The 18,120-nt window shown below is 45.7% G+C and overlaps 3 protein-coding genes across 3 annotated transcripts in view; all 3 read left to right on the forward strand.

The window, feature by feature from the left end:
• The window catches only part of LOC125506745 (pre-rRNA-processing protein esf1-like), a 128,871-nt gene extending 123,115 nt beyond the window's left edge, over positions 1 to 5,756 (forward strand). The window contains exons 6-8 of the mRNA XM_087523334.1: positions 1,541 to 1,700; positions 2,428 to 2,576; positions 5,662 to 5,756. Of these exons, the coding sequence (XP_087379460.1) occupies positions 1,541 to 1,700; positions 2,428 to 2,576; positions 5,662 to 5,756 (404 nt within the window). The remainder of the gene's footprint in view (positions 1 to 1,540; positions 1,701 to 2,427; positions 2,577 to 5,661) is intronic.
• Positions 3,895 to 5,358, forward strand: LOC147967967 (uncharacterized). The gene has a single exon (XM_087522398.1). The coding sequence runs from the start codon at positions 3,895 to 3,897 to the stop codon at positions 5,356 to 5,358; it is 1,464 nt and encodes a 487-aa protein (XP_087378524.1).
• A 5,645-nt stretch (positions 5,757 to 11,401) lies between the features above and the next one.
• Positions 11,402 to 12,009, forward strand: LOC125555605 (glutaredoxin-C1-like). The gene has a single exon (XM_048718504.2). It carries the CDS (start codon positions 11,515 to 11,517, stop codon positions 11,824 to 11,826), a length of 312 nt encoding a protein of 103 aa, XP_048574461.1. The 5' UTR covers positions 11,402 to 11,514; the 3' UTR covers positions 11,827 to 12,009.
• The last annotated feature ends 6,111 nt before the right edge of the window (positions 12,010 to 18,120 follow it).

Genomic DNA, 18,120 nt, shown 5'->3' on the forward strand with positions numbered 1-18,120 from the left:
TTGATTCTTACTGATCTATGTTTGCTCCAGCCTTCAGGGATGCACATTGCTTCTTGTATCACGGGAAGTTCGTAAATTTTACTCCATTTGTTTCTAAATATATGTCTTTTTAGAGATTTCAATATAGACTACATACGGATGTATAGACGTATTTTAGAGTGTTGATTCACTCATTTTGCTTTGTAGATAGTTCATACTGAAATCTCTAAAACGACTTATATTTAGGAACGTAGGGGGTATTACCTTCATAGATTTAGTTGATGAGTGGTTGTAATTGTTTCCTGCTACTTTTTTTTGGAAAAAACTTCCGTTCTATTCACAGTAAATCATAAAACTACTACAAATTGGGATAGTATTCCAGAAAACTACCACTTTAACAATATTTTCCAAAATCTACCACAAAGTTGGTTTTTTATTTCATAAAACTGCCATGTTGCACTAATGACCATGTTGGTTAATTTTAAGCGCGATTATGATATTTTGGGTCCACTCGCCAGGTCTGACATGGCATAAGTCATTACCACTATATTGGACCGTTAGGTTGACCATTATGACAGGTGAAGCCCACATGTTGGTACCTGCAAAAAATAAAAAAGCAATCGGATCCCTATAAGTTTTTAAAAAACAATAAAGTCTTTGTATTTTTTTAAAAGGCAACCGGGCCCCTGTATGTCTTTAAAATAGGCAATCGAGTCACTGTAAGTTAAAAAATCAATCGGGTCCCTTTTAGTGTTTTTAAAAAAGCAATCGGGCCCTTGTGCGTCGGGCATGGTGGTGGCCGGCCATGGCTGCGGTGGCCTTGGCTATGTGCCAGGCGTGTTGGTGACTAGCCATGGCTACGGCGGCTATGGTGGCCGGTCATGGCTGGACCGTTCGTGGTGGTTGCTAGCCGTGGTGGCAAAACCACATGGTCAGTTGGGTTTGTTGAAATCAAAGACCAACTTTATAATATGTTTTTGGAAATTTTGAGTAAGTGGTAGTTTTCCGAACCCTATAGCTCGAATTGTGGTCGATTTATGCTATTTACTCCGGTACAAGGAACACTAAAAATAATAAAAATAACATCCAGGTCCACAGACCACTTATCAATTTTTTCTGTTGCAGTTAGATCACCCTAGAATATTTTTTTACCAAGTGATGGCAGTGCATCAGATGATGATGTAGACGATTTTCGTGGCGAGTCTCTGCCAAATGGTGTAGCGAAAAGAAAGTTAACAAACAAGGAAAGGTTGGCCCTTTTACTACAAGGAGATAAATTTGATGATAACCAGGACATGGAGATAACATTCAACATGGAGTTTGAGGACCTCAGCAAACGTATGCTTGAGAGAAAGAGCACGAAGACGAAGACTGTCTGGGAGATGCATCAAGAAAAAATGAAGGAGAAGTGGAAAGCTAGGAAGCTGTGTTTTGATTTTACGCCGAAAAAACGGATTTCAGCCAAATCGGCCTGGGGCGAAATCTATCTTTCGACGAAATATTGGTCCAATTTGACAAACTGTGGTCAAATTTTAGTTAAATTTCGGTTTTGGTGCAAAAGGTTATAACATAAAACGCACGAGTAAGAAGGGCAAAAAGGGCATGGATTGTGTCGAGGACAAACTTCCTGAAATCAATATTAGCACAGGCGACCCGAGGTTCTCAGCCATGTTGACGAATCATCTGTATGCATTGGATCCTACTAATCCCCAGTTCAAGAGGTACCACCAGATTCCATAATGGTCATTTCCCTATCCTGCTAGTGCTATTTTATAATCTGCTTGGCCTCCATAGTGTTAATTTATGCTTAGGCTTAGTTTGGCAGCACAGTTTTTGAAAAACCGAAGTATCCTAAAACCATAGTTTTCTTATGTGTGGGGAACAAATACCCTGGTTTTTAAAACCATAGTTTTTCTCAATTTTGTCAAGTCCACTGAAGCATTTGGCCGACGTTATTTTGCTGCAGTTTTTGCTGATAACTACATGGCTGAATAGCATGTGCTAACTCATCAACACCTAAAAAGCAACACCACCGGATTAATCAGCGTGTGTACGACCGGATTAATCACCTGCAGCTACATGGCCATGCACGAGGTCAACCTCCTGTGTACGAGTGTGCTCCAATGACCAATCTAGTATTTAGCAAGCTAGCTTTGTTCGAGACGGGCAGAAAGCATTCGGCAACCAGTGAATTCATTTATGAAATATATGACAGATAGATGAGTCGGCGGCGGTGGCCACTGGATTTTCTGATCAGTACGTAGATGGCGGTGTCAACAGGCTGAGCACTCTCCCAACGACCCCAACGACTTCGCTTGGTTCAGTTTTAAAAAAAGTGGCCGGGGCCTCTTTTTTAAATACTGCAGAAAAACTACAGTATCAAATATACCACAGTATATTAAACGACAGTGATTTTTGAGCCAAACTAATGTGAATAGATTTGTACAGGAGTGCCATCTTCATGCGAAAACAAGCCAGGAAGAAGGGGGCGCATGCAGATGAAGGCACGTTGGACAGTGAGCCACCTATGGAGGAACCACCTCTGGGGAATCCAGATGACGCATCTTCTAAGAAGATGAATCGGAAACACAGGGGCGTAAGAAAACATCAACGATTCTGGCCGAGTCTCGATGGCTCCTGCGACCTCGCGCCCGCCGGCGGCGGCGCCCCATTGATCTCCTTCCACCGGCCACCATTCCAGCCGGCGTGACCAGACCCGGGTTGCTCTCCGCCTCCTCTCTCAGATGCACTCCTTCACCTCTTCAGGCTCTCGCTGAGCTGCCCATGACTCTCGCGTCCGCGTTGTCGTCTTCGGCTCCGTCGGCCGCCTCGGCTGCTGCTGCCACGCTGGCCGCGGCTGCACTTGCCGCCCCGCAGGGCCGCCCCAGCAGCTGGTGGCCGTCTGTCCCGCGCCGGACTCCCGCCGAGGCCGGATGTGGCAGCATCTCCGACGGCGCATTCCAGCTTGCGCTCCCTGCTGAGCCCCCGTCCGGCCGGCGTCGCCGCGTTGTCCGCCCTAGACGTCGCGCATACTGCTCCAGATCGTGCCCCTGGCCTGCTGGATGGAGGGCTTGGGTGTCTTCCGTCCTCGGCCTGGGCTGACGCTGCTCCTGCCAGCGCCGCGCCATCAACCCCGACTGCTTCTGTGGCACCGACGGCGGCCACTCCGGCACCACCGGCCGCCGCCCTTGCTGCCCTAGCCGCGGTTCCCTCTGCAGGCACCTCCGCCGGTTTGCTGCTGCCGCCCTCATCGTCAGCCCCTGTTCAGACGGACCTGGAAACAGAAACTCTGCTGTGCCCAAGGATTTGGATCCCAAGTGCACGTTTTTTCTCATGGGGCACCGAAATTCTCGGTTACCGTGGTATCCGTAAAATCTCGGAAAAATTTCGGACGAAATTTGAGTTTGAATTTTGAATTCAGTTTTCTTAAATATACTATAGATTAGTCCTAGACTCTATTATATCAGAAACCGTTGTGTGGTGCAGTGGCTAGGTGTTGTGTGTGTTTCCCCTGCCTTAAGGTTGCTAGTTCGAATCATATCCAAAAACATTTCTTTTCTCAGCATCTACCTTTTTTTCCTAAAAATTGTGAAAAATAAAATGAACAGCTATGTGACTCGAACCCGCAACCACATCTAATATAATTAGGAGCCCCACGCTAACCAGTACGCCACAGCTGCCTGGCTGTTCTTTGTGAGTTCCTAGCCTATCTAACTTAACTATCGGAGTTTAAATTCAAAAAATTTCGCTCGGTACAAAGGTTTCTCGTGGGGTGGCGAGAAACTCGGTTACCGGGCGGTATCCGAATATTCCGCCCGGTACCCAAAACCATGGCTGTGCCCCTTCTACAGACAGCTGCGTGCCCCTGCCCAGGTGGATGGGGGGCTGGCTCCTCAAACGCTGTTGCTGCCTTCGATGTCGGTCGTGTCAGCGCTTGTGACAGATGTGGCGACAGGAGTGCAGGGAGCTCCCAATGCTCTGGCAGAGGCTCCAGAGAAGTTGGGCTCTCCTCTGCTTGGTCCATCTTTAGTGTCGGCATGCAACGGCCTCTCTACTGCCACCGCCGCTATTGTAGCCGGGGCGGGCTGGGTGCATGTGGGTCGGGGGCGACGTTCCGGCCGACGAGCTCCCCCCGAGCCGTCGAGGGAAGGTCTCGAGCGTAGCCTCGCCTTCAAGCGTTGGGCTCGAGGAAGGTGCTTTCGTTGCCTCGAGCGTGGCCACCAAGTCAGTGCTTGCTGTGATCCATTCAGATGCATTCGCTGTCGTCGCCCTGGTCATCGAGAGAGGCTCTGTCGTGCTCGCTCTCCGGTTGCTCGCGATCGCTCTCCGGTCGCTCGCGGTGACTCTCCGGTCACATGTGCTCCTCGTCAGCGGAGCCGCTCCCCGCCCGTCCAGCCTTGTCCTTCGCTGGCCAGGAGTTGGGTTGAGGTTGTGGGCCACTCGTCGTTGTGTGTGTCGGTGCCGCCAGGGTCTCAATCTGGGTGTTGCAAGGATTCCAATGTCTGCACCTCTTTGGTGTCTGCTTTGGAGTCGCAGCTTGCCCTGCTGCGCACGGAGCTCCTTCAGGAGGTTGAGCTGCTCCGCACTGAGCTTCACAACGCTCTAGCCAAGTTTGAGGTTGCATCGGTTGTGCCTTTGTTGCCTGAGCTCCAGGTTGGTTGCATTGATGAGGATGCTGAATGTTGCTTTGGAGATTTTTCTCCTCGTGCTCTGCATGTGACGCCGCTTGTTCGTGGGAATGCGGTTATCACGGAGGTCGTAGCTCCAGTTCTGCAGATTATGCCTGAGTTGCAGGAGCTTTGTGGGGAATCATCTATGGTGTTACCGATGGAGTTGAGCGCATTGGAGTCCTTGGTGGTGGCCATGCCACCTTCACTACCACCGTCGGAGTCCTATCAGTCGCCTGCCATTCCGGGTTGTGGAGACTTGGTTGGTTCTGTCAATGCCTCATCTATGGCCATTGTGCATGTGGCGTCTTTGAGTGGCGGGGTTGATGAGATAGGTGTGTTGGCACCTAACTCTGAGGCTCTTTCATGTGACCAACTGGAGACGCCTGAGTCCATCGTGCCAGTGGTACCCGTGACTGATGATGTTGAGGCGGTTGGTGCGTTGGCGCCTGATCCTTCGGAGCCCAACCAGTCGCTCGCCTCTGTTGAGCGTGGAGGTTCCGATGTTGCAATCACCCACTCACATGTGACCATTGGGCAGGTTTCTGTGCGTGACAAGTTCAATGAGATTCTCTTCGAAATAGAGCTTCACAGCTTGCTCAAACGTTTGGAGAGGGTGAGCCCTGGATCTGGCAAGGCGATTGTGGAGGAGGCTCTCAGGAGCAAAGGAAAGAAGAGTGACGCCACAAGAAAGGCTTCCGCAGCTGCTTGATGGATGGTTACCAGTCTCTTGGGTTGTCCTTATGGTCTGGCTTGTCTTCGTGGATTTGATGGTGCCCGTGGTTTTCGGCAGAGTTACTCTCGTTGGGGTGTCTTCATGTTGTAACAGTGTGCGGGTTGGTGGACGTTAGGTGTTGGGTATGGTGGTCACTCTGTGAGTAGTCTACCTGTAGTTGGTCTGTATTGGTTTTCGCCTGGTTTTTTGTTAATTAATTAGGCAATTCTCTTCTACTTAATTAATTGATGAGACAAATCTTTTGCCTTCATTTTGAAAAAAAATCAAAAACACCATGTAGGGTGTCCACGGAGAAACTGCAGATGCTGTCTGCTGTTAATTCTATCAAAAGGAACCTTACCAGGTTCAAGAAAACAAGCAAAAGTGATCCATAGAGAAGCTGTTTTGTTTTGTTTTGCTCTAATACATCCTTTTCCTTTTGGTTGAAATGCATCTGAAGTTAGCCAATGTATTTGTACTAGAATAGCTTTATAATATAAAACGGGAGGAAACCCTTTTTCGATATTTGTACTAAAATAGCTTGAAGGTTACAGCTTGAAGGTCATCTTCTTTGCTGAAAAATTGTATATTCTCTGGCACTCGCACGTGTTACAGCTTAGTCATTCTCTGTGCCATTCGCTGCTCCGGGAATCATCCTGATCCATACCATTTTTCATTTTCCCCTTGAATTTATATTCACCTTGTTGGAATAAGCCGTGGCGCGTGGTGTGGTCAGGTTCATCAGATGCGTCGAATGCGTGCGGGACATGCGGGACATACTGATGGTGTCGGGCTCGTCGGGCGCGTCGAGTACGCGCGGGACGGGCGGGACGCAGCGGAAGTGTGGCGTATGTGTGTATATGGCGGTGTGTGGCCGTGTCAGGTTCGTAGGCGCGTGTGTGCTTGAGTCTGTGTGCGTACGTGTGTTGAAGTTAGTTAGCTTGACGTGCATGTGGCGTGGAGCTAGGAGCTGTGCATGCACCATGCAGTTGGCCGTTGCGATCAGATGGATCGAGCCGCGTCCAGCGCGTTTGTGCGTCGCGTGAGGCCGAGCGGATCGCATGCAGCAGCCAGTAGTTCGTGCGTGTGTGGGCGTTAGAAGCTTGGGCGCTGCGTCGCTGCCGAGGGCTACAAAGCCGGTTGTAATCATGTTGGTAGAGAAGCAGTTGGTGCTCTGGAATAGTGTAACGGTGCTGTGTGCGGCCGGGTGAAATCGAGTGTATTCTTCTCCGTATTTTTCTGTGCTTCTCCTTCTTCTACCTCCATTCATCCGTACGAGAAAGCGGTTTCAACACACCCTACAAGGCCCCGGATCAAACAGCTCTGGGCTACAACACACAGTCACACCATTGATGTTTACGGGCTGGTTTTTAGAAGGATCCCGATAACTACCATACGTGTGGTGTATCGGGTAGTTGTGCCACACGCCTCATGTGGCATGAACAGCAATCAGCCCACACACCTACGTGTCGGCAAAACAATTAATATCCACACATATCTTTTTTTTTCCTCCTGAACCCTCTCACACGCGTGCGTGCGGGCGAAGTTGATAACGCCCACACGCCCGTATGTCAGGCCTCGTACCCTTCTGGTCCCGCACGCGACGCGTGACGCCCACCGTGCGCCCGCAGTTGCCATGGTCCAGACCCTCGTCCATGTTCGTTTATCTGCAGTTGCCATGGTTGCTCAACTGCAGTTGCCATGTATGGTCTGATCTAATGTAGTTGCCATGATTTCATAACTTTAGGAGTTGCCACATACTAACACTAGGCGGTTGAGAGAGTTGCCATGTGCTCACAAGCATGCTAGGGCAGTTGCCATGTAAAAAAGAAGAGTTGACATCTGCTTACGTGCACGTTAGGGCAGTTGCCATGTACGTGCACGTTGGGGCAGTTGCCATGTACCATGCAAAAACACATGGCAACTCGGTAAAAGACAGTTGCCATCTGCTTACGTGCACACTAGGCAGTTGCCGTGTACCCTGCAAAAACACATGTCAACTCGGGTAAAAGAAGAGAGTTGCCACCTGCTTATAAAGCACACTAGAGGCAGTTGCCATATGCGCTGCAAAAACACATGGCAACTAGCAGCTTACGTGTGGGAGAGGAGACGGGCGTGTGGGCGATATGGCATATGCCCACACACCAACCCTTGTGCGTGAGTGAAAACTAATGTGTGGGTGAACTGCTAAACGCCCACACACCGACCCCTTCGTGTGATAAAACGGATGTATGGGCGAACTATGTCACACACCACACACACGCCTTATCCTACGTAGCACAGAAAATCAGCCAAATTGTGTCAAAATTCGTGCATATAGTACTGGACGGTGATGGATGCGTGTGGTCGAGATGGTCAACGCCCACACTTGTAGGCGTTAACATTTCCGTTTTAGAAAGCAAAGTATACATATTTCCTTATTTTCTCAGAGTTACTTCTAGTATTATTTGAGTCCTCTTTTGATTTACTGATTACTTCCTTATTTGATTTACTGTTTACTATTACTTATTTGATATTTTGGACCTACATGCCACGTTTCGGCTGGTTTGCACCTTAACTTTTTTCTTTTAGCATGCATAGAGTAAGGTTCATTTTAAGCCTTTAACTTGTAGAGGTTAGGTAATGCGGATCTTAAACCTTGATCCCCTAAAATTAGCATTCTGAACCATCAAATCCTAGTCTAATTTAAACCTTGTGGCCGTTTGAGGCCAAAAATGCTGACGTGGTACAATCTTCTGGGTTGCTGCTTTTTTCTCCTCGTCCATTCTGATTGATTTCTGTTCAGACAATTGAATATACCGGTGGATGTCGGTATGCTGAATGACATGATTGGCCGTTGATGATGTTTTTTAGTGGATTGGCGGTTTACGCGATGAAGTTTGGGAGCTGTATTATGAAGAAAATGTGCGGGGTCCAGTTAGGTCACGTTTTTTCTTCTCTTTCTTGTCCGGTCACTGACCGGGCACGTCCGTATGTGTATGAGGGATGGTTTGAGGCGTCCGGCTATAGATGCTCTTAATTGTTTATATAGACATGAAATGCACAGATTTTGTCAAAAAAGAAGGTGTACAAATAGATGATTAGAGAGCAGTGAATAAAATATGTGTGCCAAAATTAATAGATTGAACATTGCAATATTGTGATGTCATATATTGTTCTTTCTATAAAATCATGTTTGTCTATACTATATTAATGCTAAACTAAGGATGTGTGTAGAATAGCTTATCACACTCCTAGTAATGCCATATACAAAAATATAGTAACACAACATATAAGATATAGTAACTTTTGTAAAAAATATAGTAAATTACAAACTTTGATAGTAACAAATTTATTTTAGAATTACTATATTTTATACATTGTTTTACTAGATTTGTATATACTGTTACTAGGGATGTAGAATAAGCTATTCTACACTCACGCCGATGCAGTTTCTGTTCCATGCGAGTAGAATGACTGAATCTTAATGAAATTCATCATGTTTTATTATTTTGATTATGTCCAGCTCTTATTTCACCATTTATATGCCATTTTGTCTATTCCAACATGAACAACACATATGCATGTTATATGCTGAAATAAGGGTTTTTTGACATAATTGCCAAGCCGAGGGGGCTTTCTGCAAAACTATTTTTTCGGCCTCTCACCAAGCTCACGAATACACAAGGATAATTGAAGCTTATTTTTTTACTGAGAGAGCTCTAGGGTAGCAGAGAAATGCGGCCATTTCGCATGAAAGGGATTTGGAGCCTCCTTACTTGTTGGCTTTCACTTTGCACTTGGTTTATCTCTATCATGGAAGATTCCTCGCCGTCGTCTATAGTTTTTCCTCGCAAGAGGTTTTCACATAAATCCTTGTGTTCCCCCTTCATTTGGTGTTTCTTTTGCCATATTGGTTGCTGCTCAAGTGTTTGCTTGCTATTGGTACCTACTGCTCAAGTTCGGTATGTTTTGGTTGTGTAGACATTAGAGACATGACATACATGTGTTCTTTAATATGTTGATGAATATGTTGGGGTATTAATGTTGTAATGAGCTGCTCTTACAAGTATATTGTTGTGGTGAACATTGGCTAGCTTGGTTCTTGTGGATTTCGTAATATGGTTCAGATTTTCTATATACAGACAAGTTATTTGCTGAAATGCCTGTGAAAAACTAGCTCGTTATTTCTTTCTCGCTTCCGCTTTGTTCTTCCAAAACTTTCAGTGTAGGAGGGTAGACTTTTTGTAAATCTGGCGGAGGTATACCCCTCTATCTGTGTGATAGCTAAACCCCATAGCATCAAGATCTAAGATCTATGCTAGCTTAATATCCTCACTTCACATAAACGTCCCATTTTGCCCCTCCACTACTAGACTTGTCCATTTTGAAACTCCGCAGAGCCCATAATAAACTCGGCGAAATCTTCACGAGTGCCAAACTCGGCGAACAACACTCGGCTGGACGGGCCCCGACAAACATTAAATCTGTCAACTTCTTTCTATCGCAAACTCAACAAATAAACCAACATTGTTTGCCAAGTTCCACCTTCAGGAAAACTCAGCAAAGCACACCGTCAAACGAGACAGGAGGTTAACGGAATGTCTGCCAAGGTGCTTATCAATGTCGAGTCCAATTTTGAATCGAACTCGACAGATATAAACTTTGCGAGTTCCCGATAGAATGAACTGGGTAAAGTTTTGAAACTCGGCACAAAACCAGATTCTAGTAGAGGTCTGAAATAAAATAATTTATAAAACTGGAACTTTGTAGGTTACAAAATATTAGAAGTACATATTGTGCAGACAACATTTTCTATTTCGGTGTCGGATAAATATTTATATTTTTTTCGAAATAAACTATGTCAACTTCAAGTATTTACGTTGCAAAAAAATTCCAATTTGAGCTTTAAAATTGGAGTTTTTATATTTTTCTTTTAAGATTTATATAAGAAAAAATTGTACGCATGAACTGGATGGACGTGTAGCTGCACTCCCTGGTTATGTCAGGATACGCACACAAGACCATATGGATATCATCACGGGCGTCTCTCTCATCTAACTTGTCGAATAGCTAGGATAGAGGAGGTTGTGTTGACACCCCCCTTAGGGATCATCACACAAAGAAGAGTAATGCTAAAAGACAGATAGCTTTTCGTCCTCCTCTCGCAAGGTGATTACGGAAAGCTTTCGTCCCCTCGATCTTCACCAGCGAGCCCGTGGATTCGCGCCCCCCCCCCCTCCCCTCCGTCGCCGCTCCGGCGGCCGGTGGCGGGGAGGGGATTTCTGATGCCTCAGATCCGGCTAGCAGATAGGTAGGGTTTTAGTCTTCGCAGGGCGATGTTTGGAGATGGCAGCGCTTCTTCTTTGAGTCAGTCTTCCGGACTCGTTGGTTGGCCGAATGGAACGGATTAGACGGAGTTCTGGCGTAAATTCCAGCCAGCTCCTCAGGGCAGCGAGGTTAGGGTTTTTTGTCGTCCGTATGCAACGGCGATATTTGTTGTTAGGTTCTTCAGAGCGATTCAAGAATTCAATGACGATGACTGTGGTTTTGGGGCGCTGGTCCTTAGCGACACGTGCACGAAGACCTCCCAGCTATTATCGACAAGGTTAGGCTGGCTCTAGTATGGAAGCGGCGACAACGGTGCGTCGGCAGCTCGTTCCGGTGACAACAATGGTCGTTGGGTGGTCCATGGACCTCGACGTAATTTTATTATATTTGAGGTGTTTTGTACTTCTAGTGAATCTTTATAATATAGATCTGATCCTTTTTGCAAAAAAAAGAGAGAATAGGATAGAGGAGAACTTACAAAAAGTTGAGCTCCAGGCCTTATCAACAATACATTCCATTAGATCATGGCCCCTTTGGTATCAGGTCACCGCATCGCCATATTGCAATCCAAATATTCGATGCTCCACACTAGGCCCATACGTGTAGCCGCCCAAATTAAAGGAGCTCGGGATTTATCCGAACCCACCCGTATCACCTTTTTCCCGGGTCAAATTGCTCGAAGCTCATCGTGCCCGTGCACATTTCCATGGCTATATATGCAGGGCTCCCCTATGACCAGCTCAAAGCAAGCCAGCACAGCTCAAAGCCTCGTATACAAGAGCTAGCTAGAAGCGATCGTATTATTAATCGAGCTCACTAGCACTAGCACTAGCACGAAACTTGATGGAGCAGGTGACGAAGCTAGCGGGGCAACGGGCGGTGGTGATCTTCGGCACGAGCTCCTGCTGCATGTGCCATACGGTGACGAGCCTCCTCCGAGATCTCGGGGTGAACCCGATGGTGGTGGAACTAGACGAGGACCCTAGGGGGAAGGAGATGGAGAAGGCGCTGGTGCGGCTCCTCGGCCGGAACCCTGCTGTGCCGGCGGTGTTCATCGGCGGCAGGCTCGTCGGATGCACCGACAAGGTCATGTCCCTTCATCTCGGCGGCAAGCTTGTCCCACTGCTTCGTAATGCTGGTGCTGTATGGGTGTAGTGCATGGGAGGATTTTGTTGTATATATTCGGCCTGATGTATTAGGCATTTGGGCGCCAGAGAATAATGTAATACACGTATGGAAACCGTGCAGGTCTTTTTTACTGTACAGATGGGAGTACATGTTCCTGTCAAAGTGTTAAGCACTATAATTAGTGGTGTTTTAAAAAAAGCATTATTATTAGTGCTGTGTTAATTCAAACTTTCTAACAGTTGACCAAATTTATACTATTAAATAAACAGTACCCAATAAATACAACATGAAAACATATTACATATGGATCTATAATGATACATATTCGGTATCGTGAATGGTGATATTTTTTCTGTAACCTTGCTCAAACTTCAAAAATTTAGACTTAAGACAACGCTATTATGTGAAGTTTAAAAACGTGTTTTTTTCTCTCTTGAGAACAAACAGGGCGGGCACATGAACTTTAAAATTTTAAAATTTGATATTTGAACTTTCAAAATTTTAAACATCTGAAATTTTGGACTTATAAAAATGCAAAACTTTCTAAATTGCAATGAACTTTGCACAGAAATGAAATAATATGGAAAAACACATGTGTGGGCTCCTCCAGCTCCTCAGAAAAGCGTGTGGCAGCCCCACATGGGTGCGGTGCTCCCCTGACCAGCACAGACTAAACCTTTGCATTCACGATGACCCCTCAAGTACATTGCCAATCATTGGCCGGCAAACACATAGGGTGCGATTACTCTTTCATTCTTCTAGTTTTCTAGTCGGTCATATCAAGAAGAAAAGCTAGCTACGGGATTTCTTTCATATTAAAAAATGTATATTTTAAAAAAAATGACCACAATTTTTTTAAATGTTTGGCTATTTTAGAAATGGTCTTAAATTCAAGTTTGTTGACCAATTTTAAAATTATTCACCAATTTTAAATTCTTGTGTATTTTATAAAATGTTCATGAATTTTAAAATTATTCGTGTATTCTTTAAAAAGTTTTAAATCTGGAAAGAGATTGTGATTTCTAAGAGGTAAAAATATATGAAAAAAGAAAAAAAAGAAACTATCTAAAGAAAACCGCCTAAAAATACAGATGAAACAAAAAAAAATATTACCCTCGAAACCGTGTCTCCAAGCATTTAACTGGGCCAACTCATGGATGATCGCTCTGAGCGTTTGGGTGACATGGTCGCTTTGAGAGGGACTCCCAATATCAATAGTTGAGGAGTACTTGTTGCAAAGATCAGTGCAACTTCCCTAGTTGCGACAAGTAACGTATATGCAGCGTGTCACTTATCACAACCTGTGAGTTTTCCCTTTTTCGTAGATTCGTTTATTCAAAACGTTTTATCTCTCAAACACTGCATCCAAATCTTGAACCGCTTTCACCGTTGGATTCCTCACGTAGAGATCTTCAAAACTAGGTCCCATGTTGATAGATTTTGACAAACTTTTTTCACGAAAAAAAACCGGATAAAAAACCGAACCGGGAGCATAGGTTTTTTGCCTTTCCGAAAGACGCACGCCCGTGCCTCTCACGAAATCACAACCGTGCCTCTTGTGAAAGCAAAACCGTGACTCTTGCGGAAGGAAAAAAGAGAAAACGCGTTTTTTTCATTTCTGAGGAGGCACGGCCGTGACTCTCGCGAAAGCACAACCATGCCTCTCGCGAAAGCAAAACCGTGACTCTCACGAAAAAAAAACAGAAAACGTGTTTTTTTCGTTTCCGAGAGGCACGGCCATGATTCTCGCGAAAGCACAGCAGTGCCTCTCGCAGAAGCAAAATTGTGACTCTCACGAAAGAAAAAGAAAAACAGAAAACGTGTTTCTTTTTTCCGTTTCCGAGAGGCACGGCCGTGACTTTCGCTAAAGCATAACCGTGCCTCTCGCGGAAGTAAAACCATGACTCGCAAAAGGAAAAAAATGGAAAATAAGTTTTTTTTGTTTCCAAGAGGTACGGCCGTGACTATCGGGAAAGCACACCCGTGCCTCTTGCGGAAGCATAGTCGTGACTCTCACGAAAGGAAAAAAACAGAAAACACGTTTTCTTTCATTTCCGAGTGGCACGGCGGTGAGTCTCGCAAAAGTAAAACCGTGCCTCTCACGGAAGCAAAACCGTGACTCTCGCGAAAGGGAAAAAACGTGTTTTTCGCGTAAAAAAATTCAATTTTTTTTATCGAAAAGCTAAGGAAGACCGGTGGAAAATCAAAATGTTGAAAAAACCCGTTTAAAAAGCCGAAAATGCGTGTGGAAAAATATAAAAAAACAAAATCCGGAGAAAATGCCCAGAGCGCGACACGTGGCGAATGACTGCGAGCGTGCCCTGATCGTTGCGAGGCTTCCAAAGAAGTGTTCGTTAACTAGTTGCTCTTGAAAAATCCCCTTAGGCGATCACTTGCATGGTCAGTGCAGAGCTTCCCTATGACCAATTTGGTGAGATGGAAGAGCGGCTCACCTCAAGGAGCTCGTAGTGAGTCGGCCAGTAGAGAGGAGTTGGTTTGCTTTGCTCGTTTCCTCCGGGTTTTCTTATGAATGCGTTTCCTTTGTTTTTTTCCATTCATTTACATAATTTAATATTCTAAATATATGTTTATTAAACTTACTTTACTTAAGTTTAGGAAGTTCACTACGATTTAAACCGTTCATGTAATGGAAAAAATGTGCGTGCAATTTGTTGAAGTGTTCATATCATTCAAAGAAATGTTCCCACTAAAAAAATGTTCACACGTTTCAAAAATATGTTTGTAAACGTTTTTTTATAACAATACACAATGTAAAATTGGTTCCTGTAATTTCAAAAGAAAGTGTTGTACGGTTCAAAAAAAGGTCGTAACATTTTTAAATTGGTGAGGTTCGGGGTCCTCTGACCATTGGCGCCTTCGTGGTTGAGGTACCGTACGTTCATCTTTGTGGACGACGTGGTGACTTTTTTGAGGCGGGACGTTTTTAGCCTTAGAGCTTATTCGGCCATCGTCACAAACTTTTGCATGGCATCGGGGCTGTGCACCAACTTGAATAAGTGGTCGATACACCCCATTAGGTGCTCTGTGGAGCAAGTTGATCTCGTCATCTAGGAGCTTGGTTTCCTGGTCTTCCCATGGTCGTGCCAGTATCTCGAGTTGCCTCTAGGACTACAAAAACCCTCGGTTACCCAATTGTAATCCATGGTGGATAAGACAGTGAAACGCCTGCTGGGTGGGCAGGTGATGATGATGTTTGGAGGCGATAGACTACAGGTGCAATGCTGGCACTTGACATCCCCACAAAAAAACCTCGGGGCTCTAGTGAAGATTGGCCGCGGTTTTCTCTCGAAGGGGACATGCGACATGTAGGGGGACCAATGCCTGATTGCTTGGAATCATGTCTACTCCTCTAAGGAGTTGGAAGGGCTTGGGGTCCCAAACCTTCACCTCCCCAACTTGGCGCCCATGTCTAGATGGTCGTGGTTTAAATGCACGGTCCCGAAGGAACCATGGAGGAAATTCAACATTCAAGGGCCACAAGAATTGATGGCAGATACAAGGAGACAACTAGATGCAAGTTGGGAAATGGCGCTATTGCACTCTTCTGGGCAGATTGGCGGTCAAATGAAGCAAGGCTAGAAGAAGTGGCGACCAGCCTCTTTGCTCACGTCAACAAGAACGCCAATCAAGACACACAATATGAGAGAATGTATGGATGGTGGGTGGTGGTCGGGTGTGAACCCGAACGTGCATGAGCAAGCTTTGGCGGAGTTCCTTCACCTAGTTGATTGCTTGACTAAGGTTCAACTCTTAGAGGGAGTTGAGGATGCAATTGTGTGGGCCTGGGAGGGCAATGGGCAATTTTCCTCTAGGATAGCCTACTGGGCATTCTTTCTTGGTCGAGTCAACAACACCGGGGCGATCCATATTCAAGGTCGTGTGCCCTAGCATCGTGCAAGATCTTCGCATGGATGGTATTGAGAAAGTGATATTGGACCATAGATAGACTTCAGAAGTGTTGCCTTCCGCACCCAGTGGATTGTCCACTTTGTGACTAGGAGATGGAAATGATTCAACACGTCCTATTGGGATGTTTGGTTGCGAGACAGGTGTGGGTTGGCATGCTTGAAGGTGGGAAAAACCATAATGGATGTCCAATACAAACAATGAGATAGTGGATCGGTGGACTTCGGTTGTGAAGGAAATATACCCTAGAGGCAATAATAAAGTTATGATTTATATTTCCTTATATCATGATAAATGTTTGATATTCATGCTAGAATTGTATTAATCGGAAACTTGATACATGTGTGAATACATAGACAAATAGAGTGTCCCTATTATGCCTCTACTTGACTAGCTCGTTAATCAAAGATGGTTAAGTTTCCTGACCATAGACATGTGTTGTCATTCGATCAATGGGGTCACATCATTAGAGAATGATGTGATGGACAAGACCCATCCGTTAGCTTAGCATAATGATCGTTTAGTTTTATTGCTATTGCTTTCTTCTTGACTTATACATGTTCCTCTAACTATGAGATTATGCAACTCCCAAATACCGGAGGAACACTTTGTGTGCTATCAAACGTCACAATGTAACTGGGTGATTATAAAGATGCTCTACAGGTGTCTCCGATGGTGTTTCTTGAGTTGGCATAGATCAAGATTAGGATTTGTCACTCCATGTATCGGAGAGGTATCTTTGGGCCCTCTCGGTAATGCACATCACTATGAGCCTTGCAAGCAATGTGACTAATGAGTTAGTTACGGGATGATGCATTGCGGAATGAGTAAAGAGACTTGCCGGTAACGAGATTGAACTAGGTATGATGATACCGACGATCGAATCTCGGGCAAGTAACAATACCGATGACAAAGGGAACAACGTATGTTGTTATGCGGTTTGACCGATAAAAATCTTCGTAGAATATGTAGGAGCCAATATGAGCATCCAGGTTCCGCTATTGGTTATTGACCTAAGATGTGTCTCGGTCATGTCTACATGGTTCTCGAACCCGTAGGGTCCGCACGCTTTACGTTCGATGACGATTTATATTATGAGTTATGTGTTTTGATGACCAAAGTTTGTTCGGAGTCCCGGATGAGATCACGGACATGACTAGGAGTCTCGAAACGGTCGAGAGGTAAAGATCGATATATTGGAAGGCTATAATTGGACATCGGAATGGTTCCGAGTGATTCGGGTATTTTTCGGAGTACCGGAGAGTTACGAGAAGTCGCCGGGGGAAGTTAATGGGCCTTATTGGGCTTTAGTGGAGAGAGGGAAGAAGGTCCAAGAGGTGGCCCGCGCCTCCCCCTGCCCAAACCAAATTGGACAAGGGTTGGGGGCGCCCCCCCTTTCCTTCTCCCTCTCCCTCCTTCCTTCTTTCCTACTCCAAAAAGGAAAGGGAATCCTACTAGGACTCCCTACACTTGGCGCGCCCCTAGGAGGGTCGGGCTCTCTCCCTCCCTCCTTTATATACATGGGCAGGGGGCACCCCAAAGGCACTCCAAGATTTGTCTTAGCCGTGTGCGGTGCCCCCCTCCACAGTTACACACCTCGGTCATATCATCGTAATGCTTAGGCGAAGCCCTGCATCGGTAACTTCATCATCACCGTCACCACGTCGTCGTGCTGACGGAACTCTCCCTCATCCTCAACTGGATCAAGAGCTCGAGGTACGTCATCAAGCTAAAGTGTGCTGAACACGGAGGTGCCATACGTTCGGTACTTGGGTCGGTTGGATCGTGAAGACGTTCGACTACATCAACCGCGTTACTAAACGCTTCCGCTTTTGGTCTGTGAGGGTACGTGGACACACTCTCCCGTCTCGTTGCTATACATCTCCTAGATAGATGTTGCATGATTGTAGGTAAATTTTGAAATACTACGTTCCCCAACAGTGGCATCCGAGCCAGGTCTATGCGTAGATGTTATATGCACGAGTAAAAGACAATGAGTTGTGGGCGATAAAAGTCATACTTCTTACCACCAACGTCTTACTTTGATTTGGAAGTATTGTTGGATGAAGCGGCCTGGACCGACATTACATGACCGCGTTCATGAGATTGGTTCTACCGACGTGCTTCGCACACAGGAGGCTGGCGGGTGTCTATTTCTCCAATTTTAGTTGAATCGAGTTTGACTACGGTTGGTCCTTGTTGAAGGTTAAAACAGCACACTTGACGAAAAATCATTGTGGTTTTGATGCGTAGGTAAGAACGGTTCTTGCTAGAAGCCCATAGCAGCCACGTAAAACTTGCAACAACGAAGTAGAGGACGTCTAACTTGTTTTTGCAGGGCATGTTGTGATGTGATATGGTCAGGACGTGATGAGATATAAATTGTTGTATGAG

Source organism: Triticum urartu, chromosome 5A (genome assembly GCF_056163025.1).
Source record: "Triticum urartu cultivar PI428250 chromosome 5A, HENAU_Tu73, whole genome shotgun sequence".
Lineage (NCBI taxonomy): Eukaryota > Viridiplantae > Streptophyta > Magnoliopsida > Poales > Poaceae > Triticum > Triticum urartu.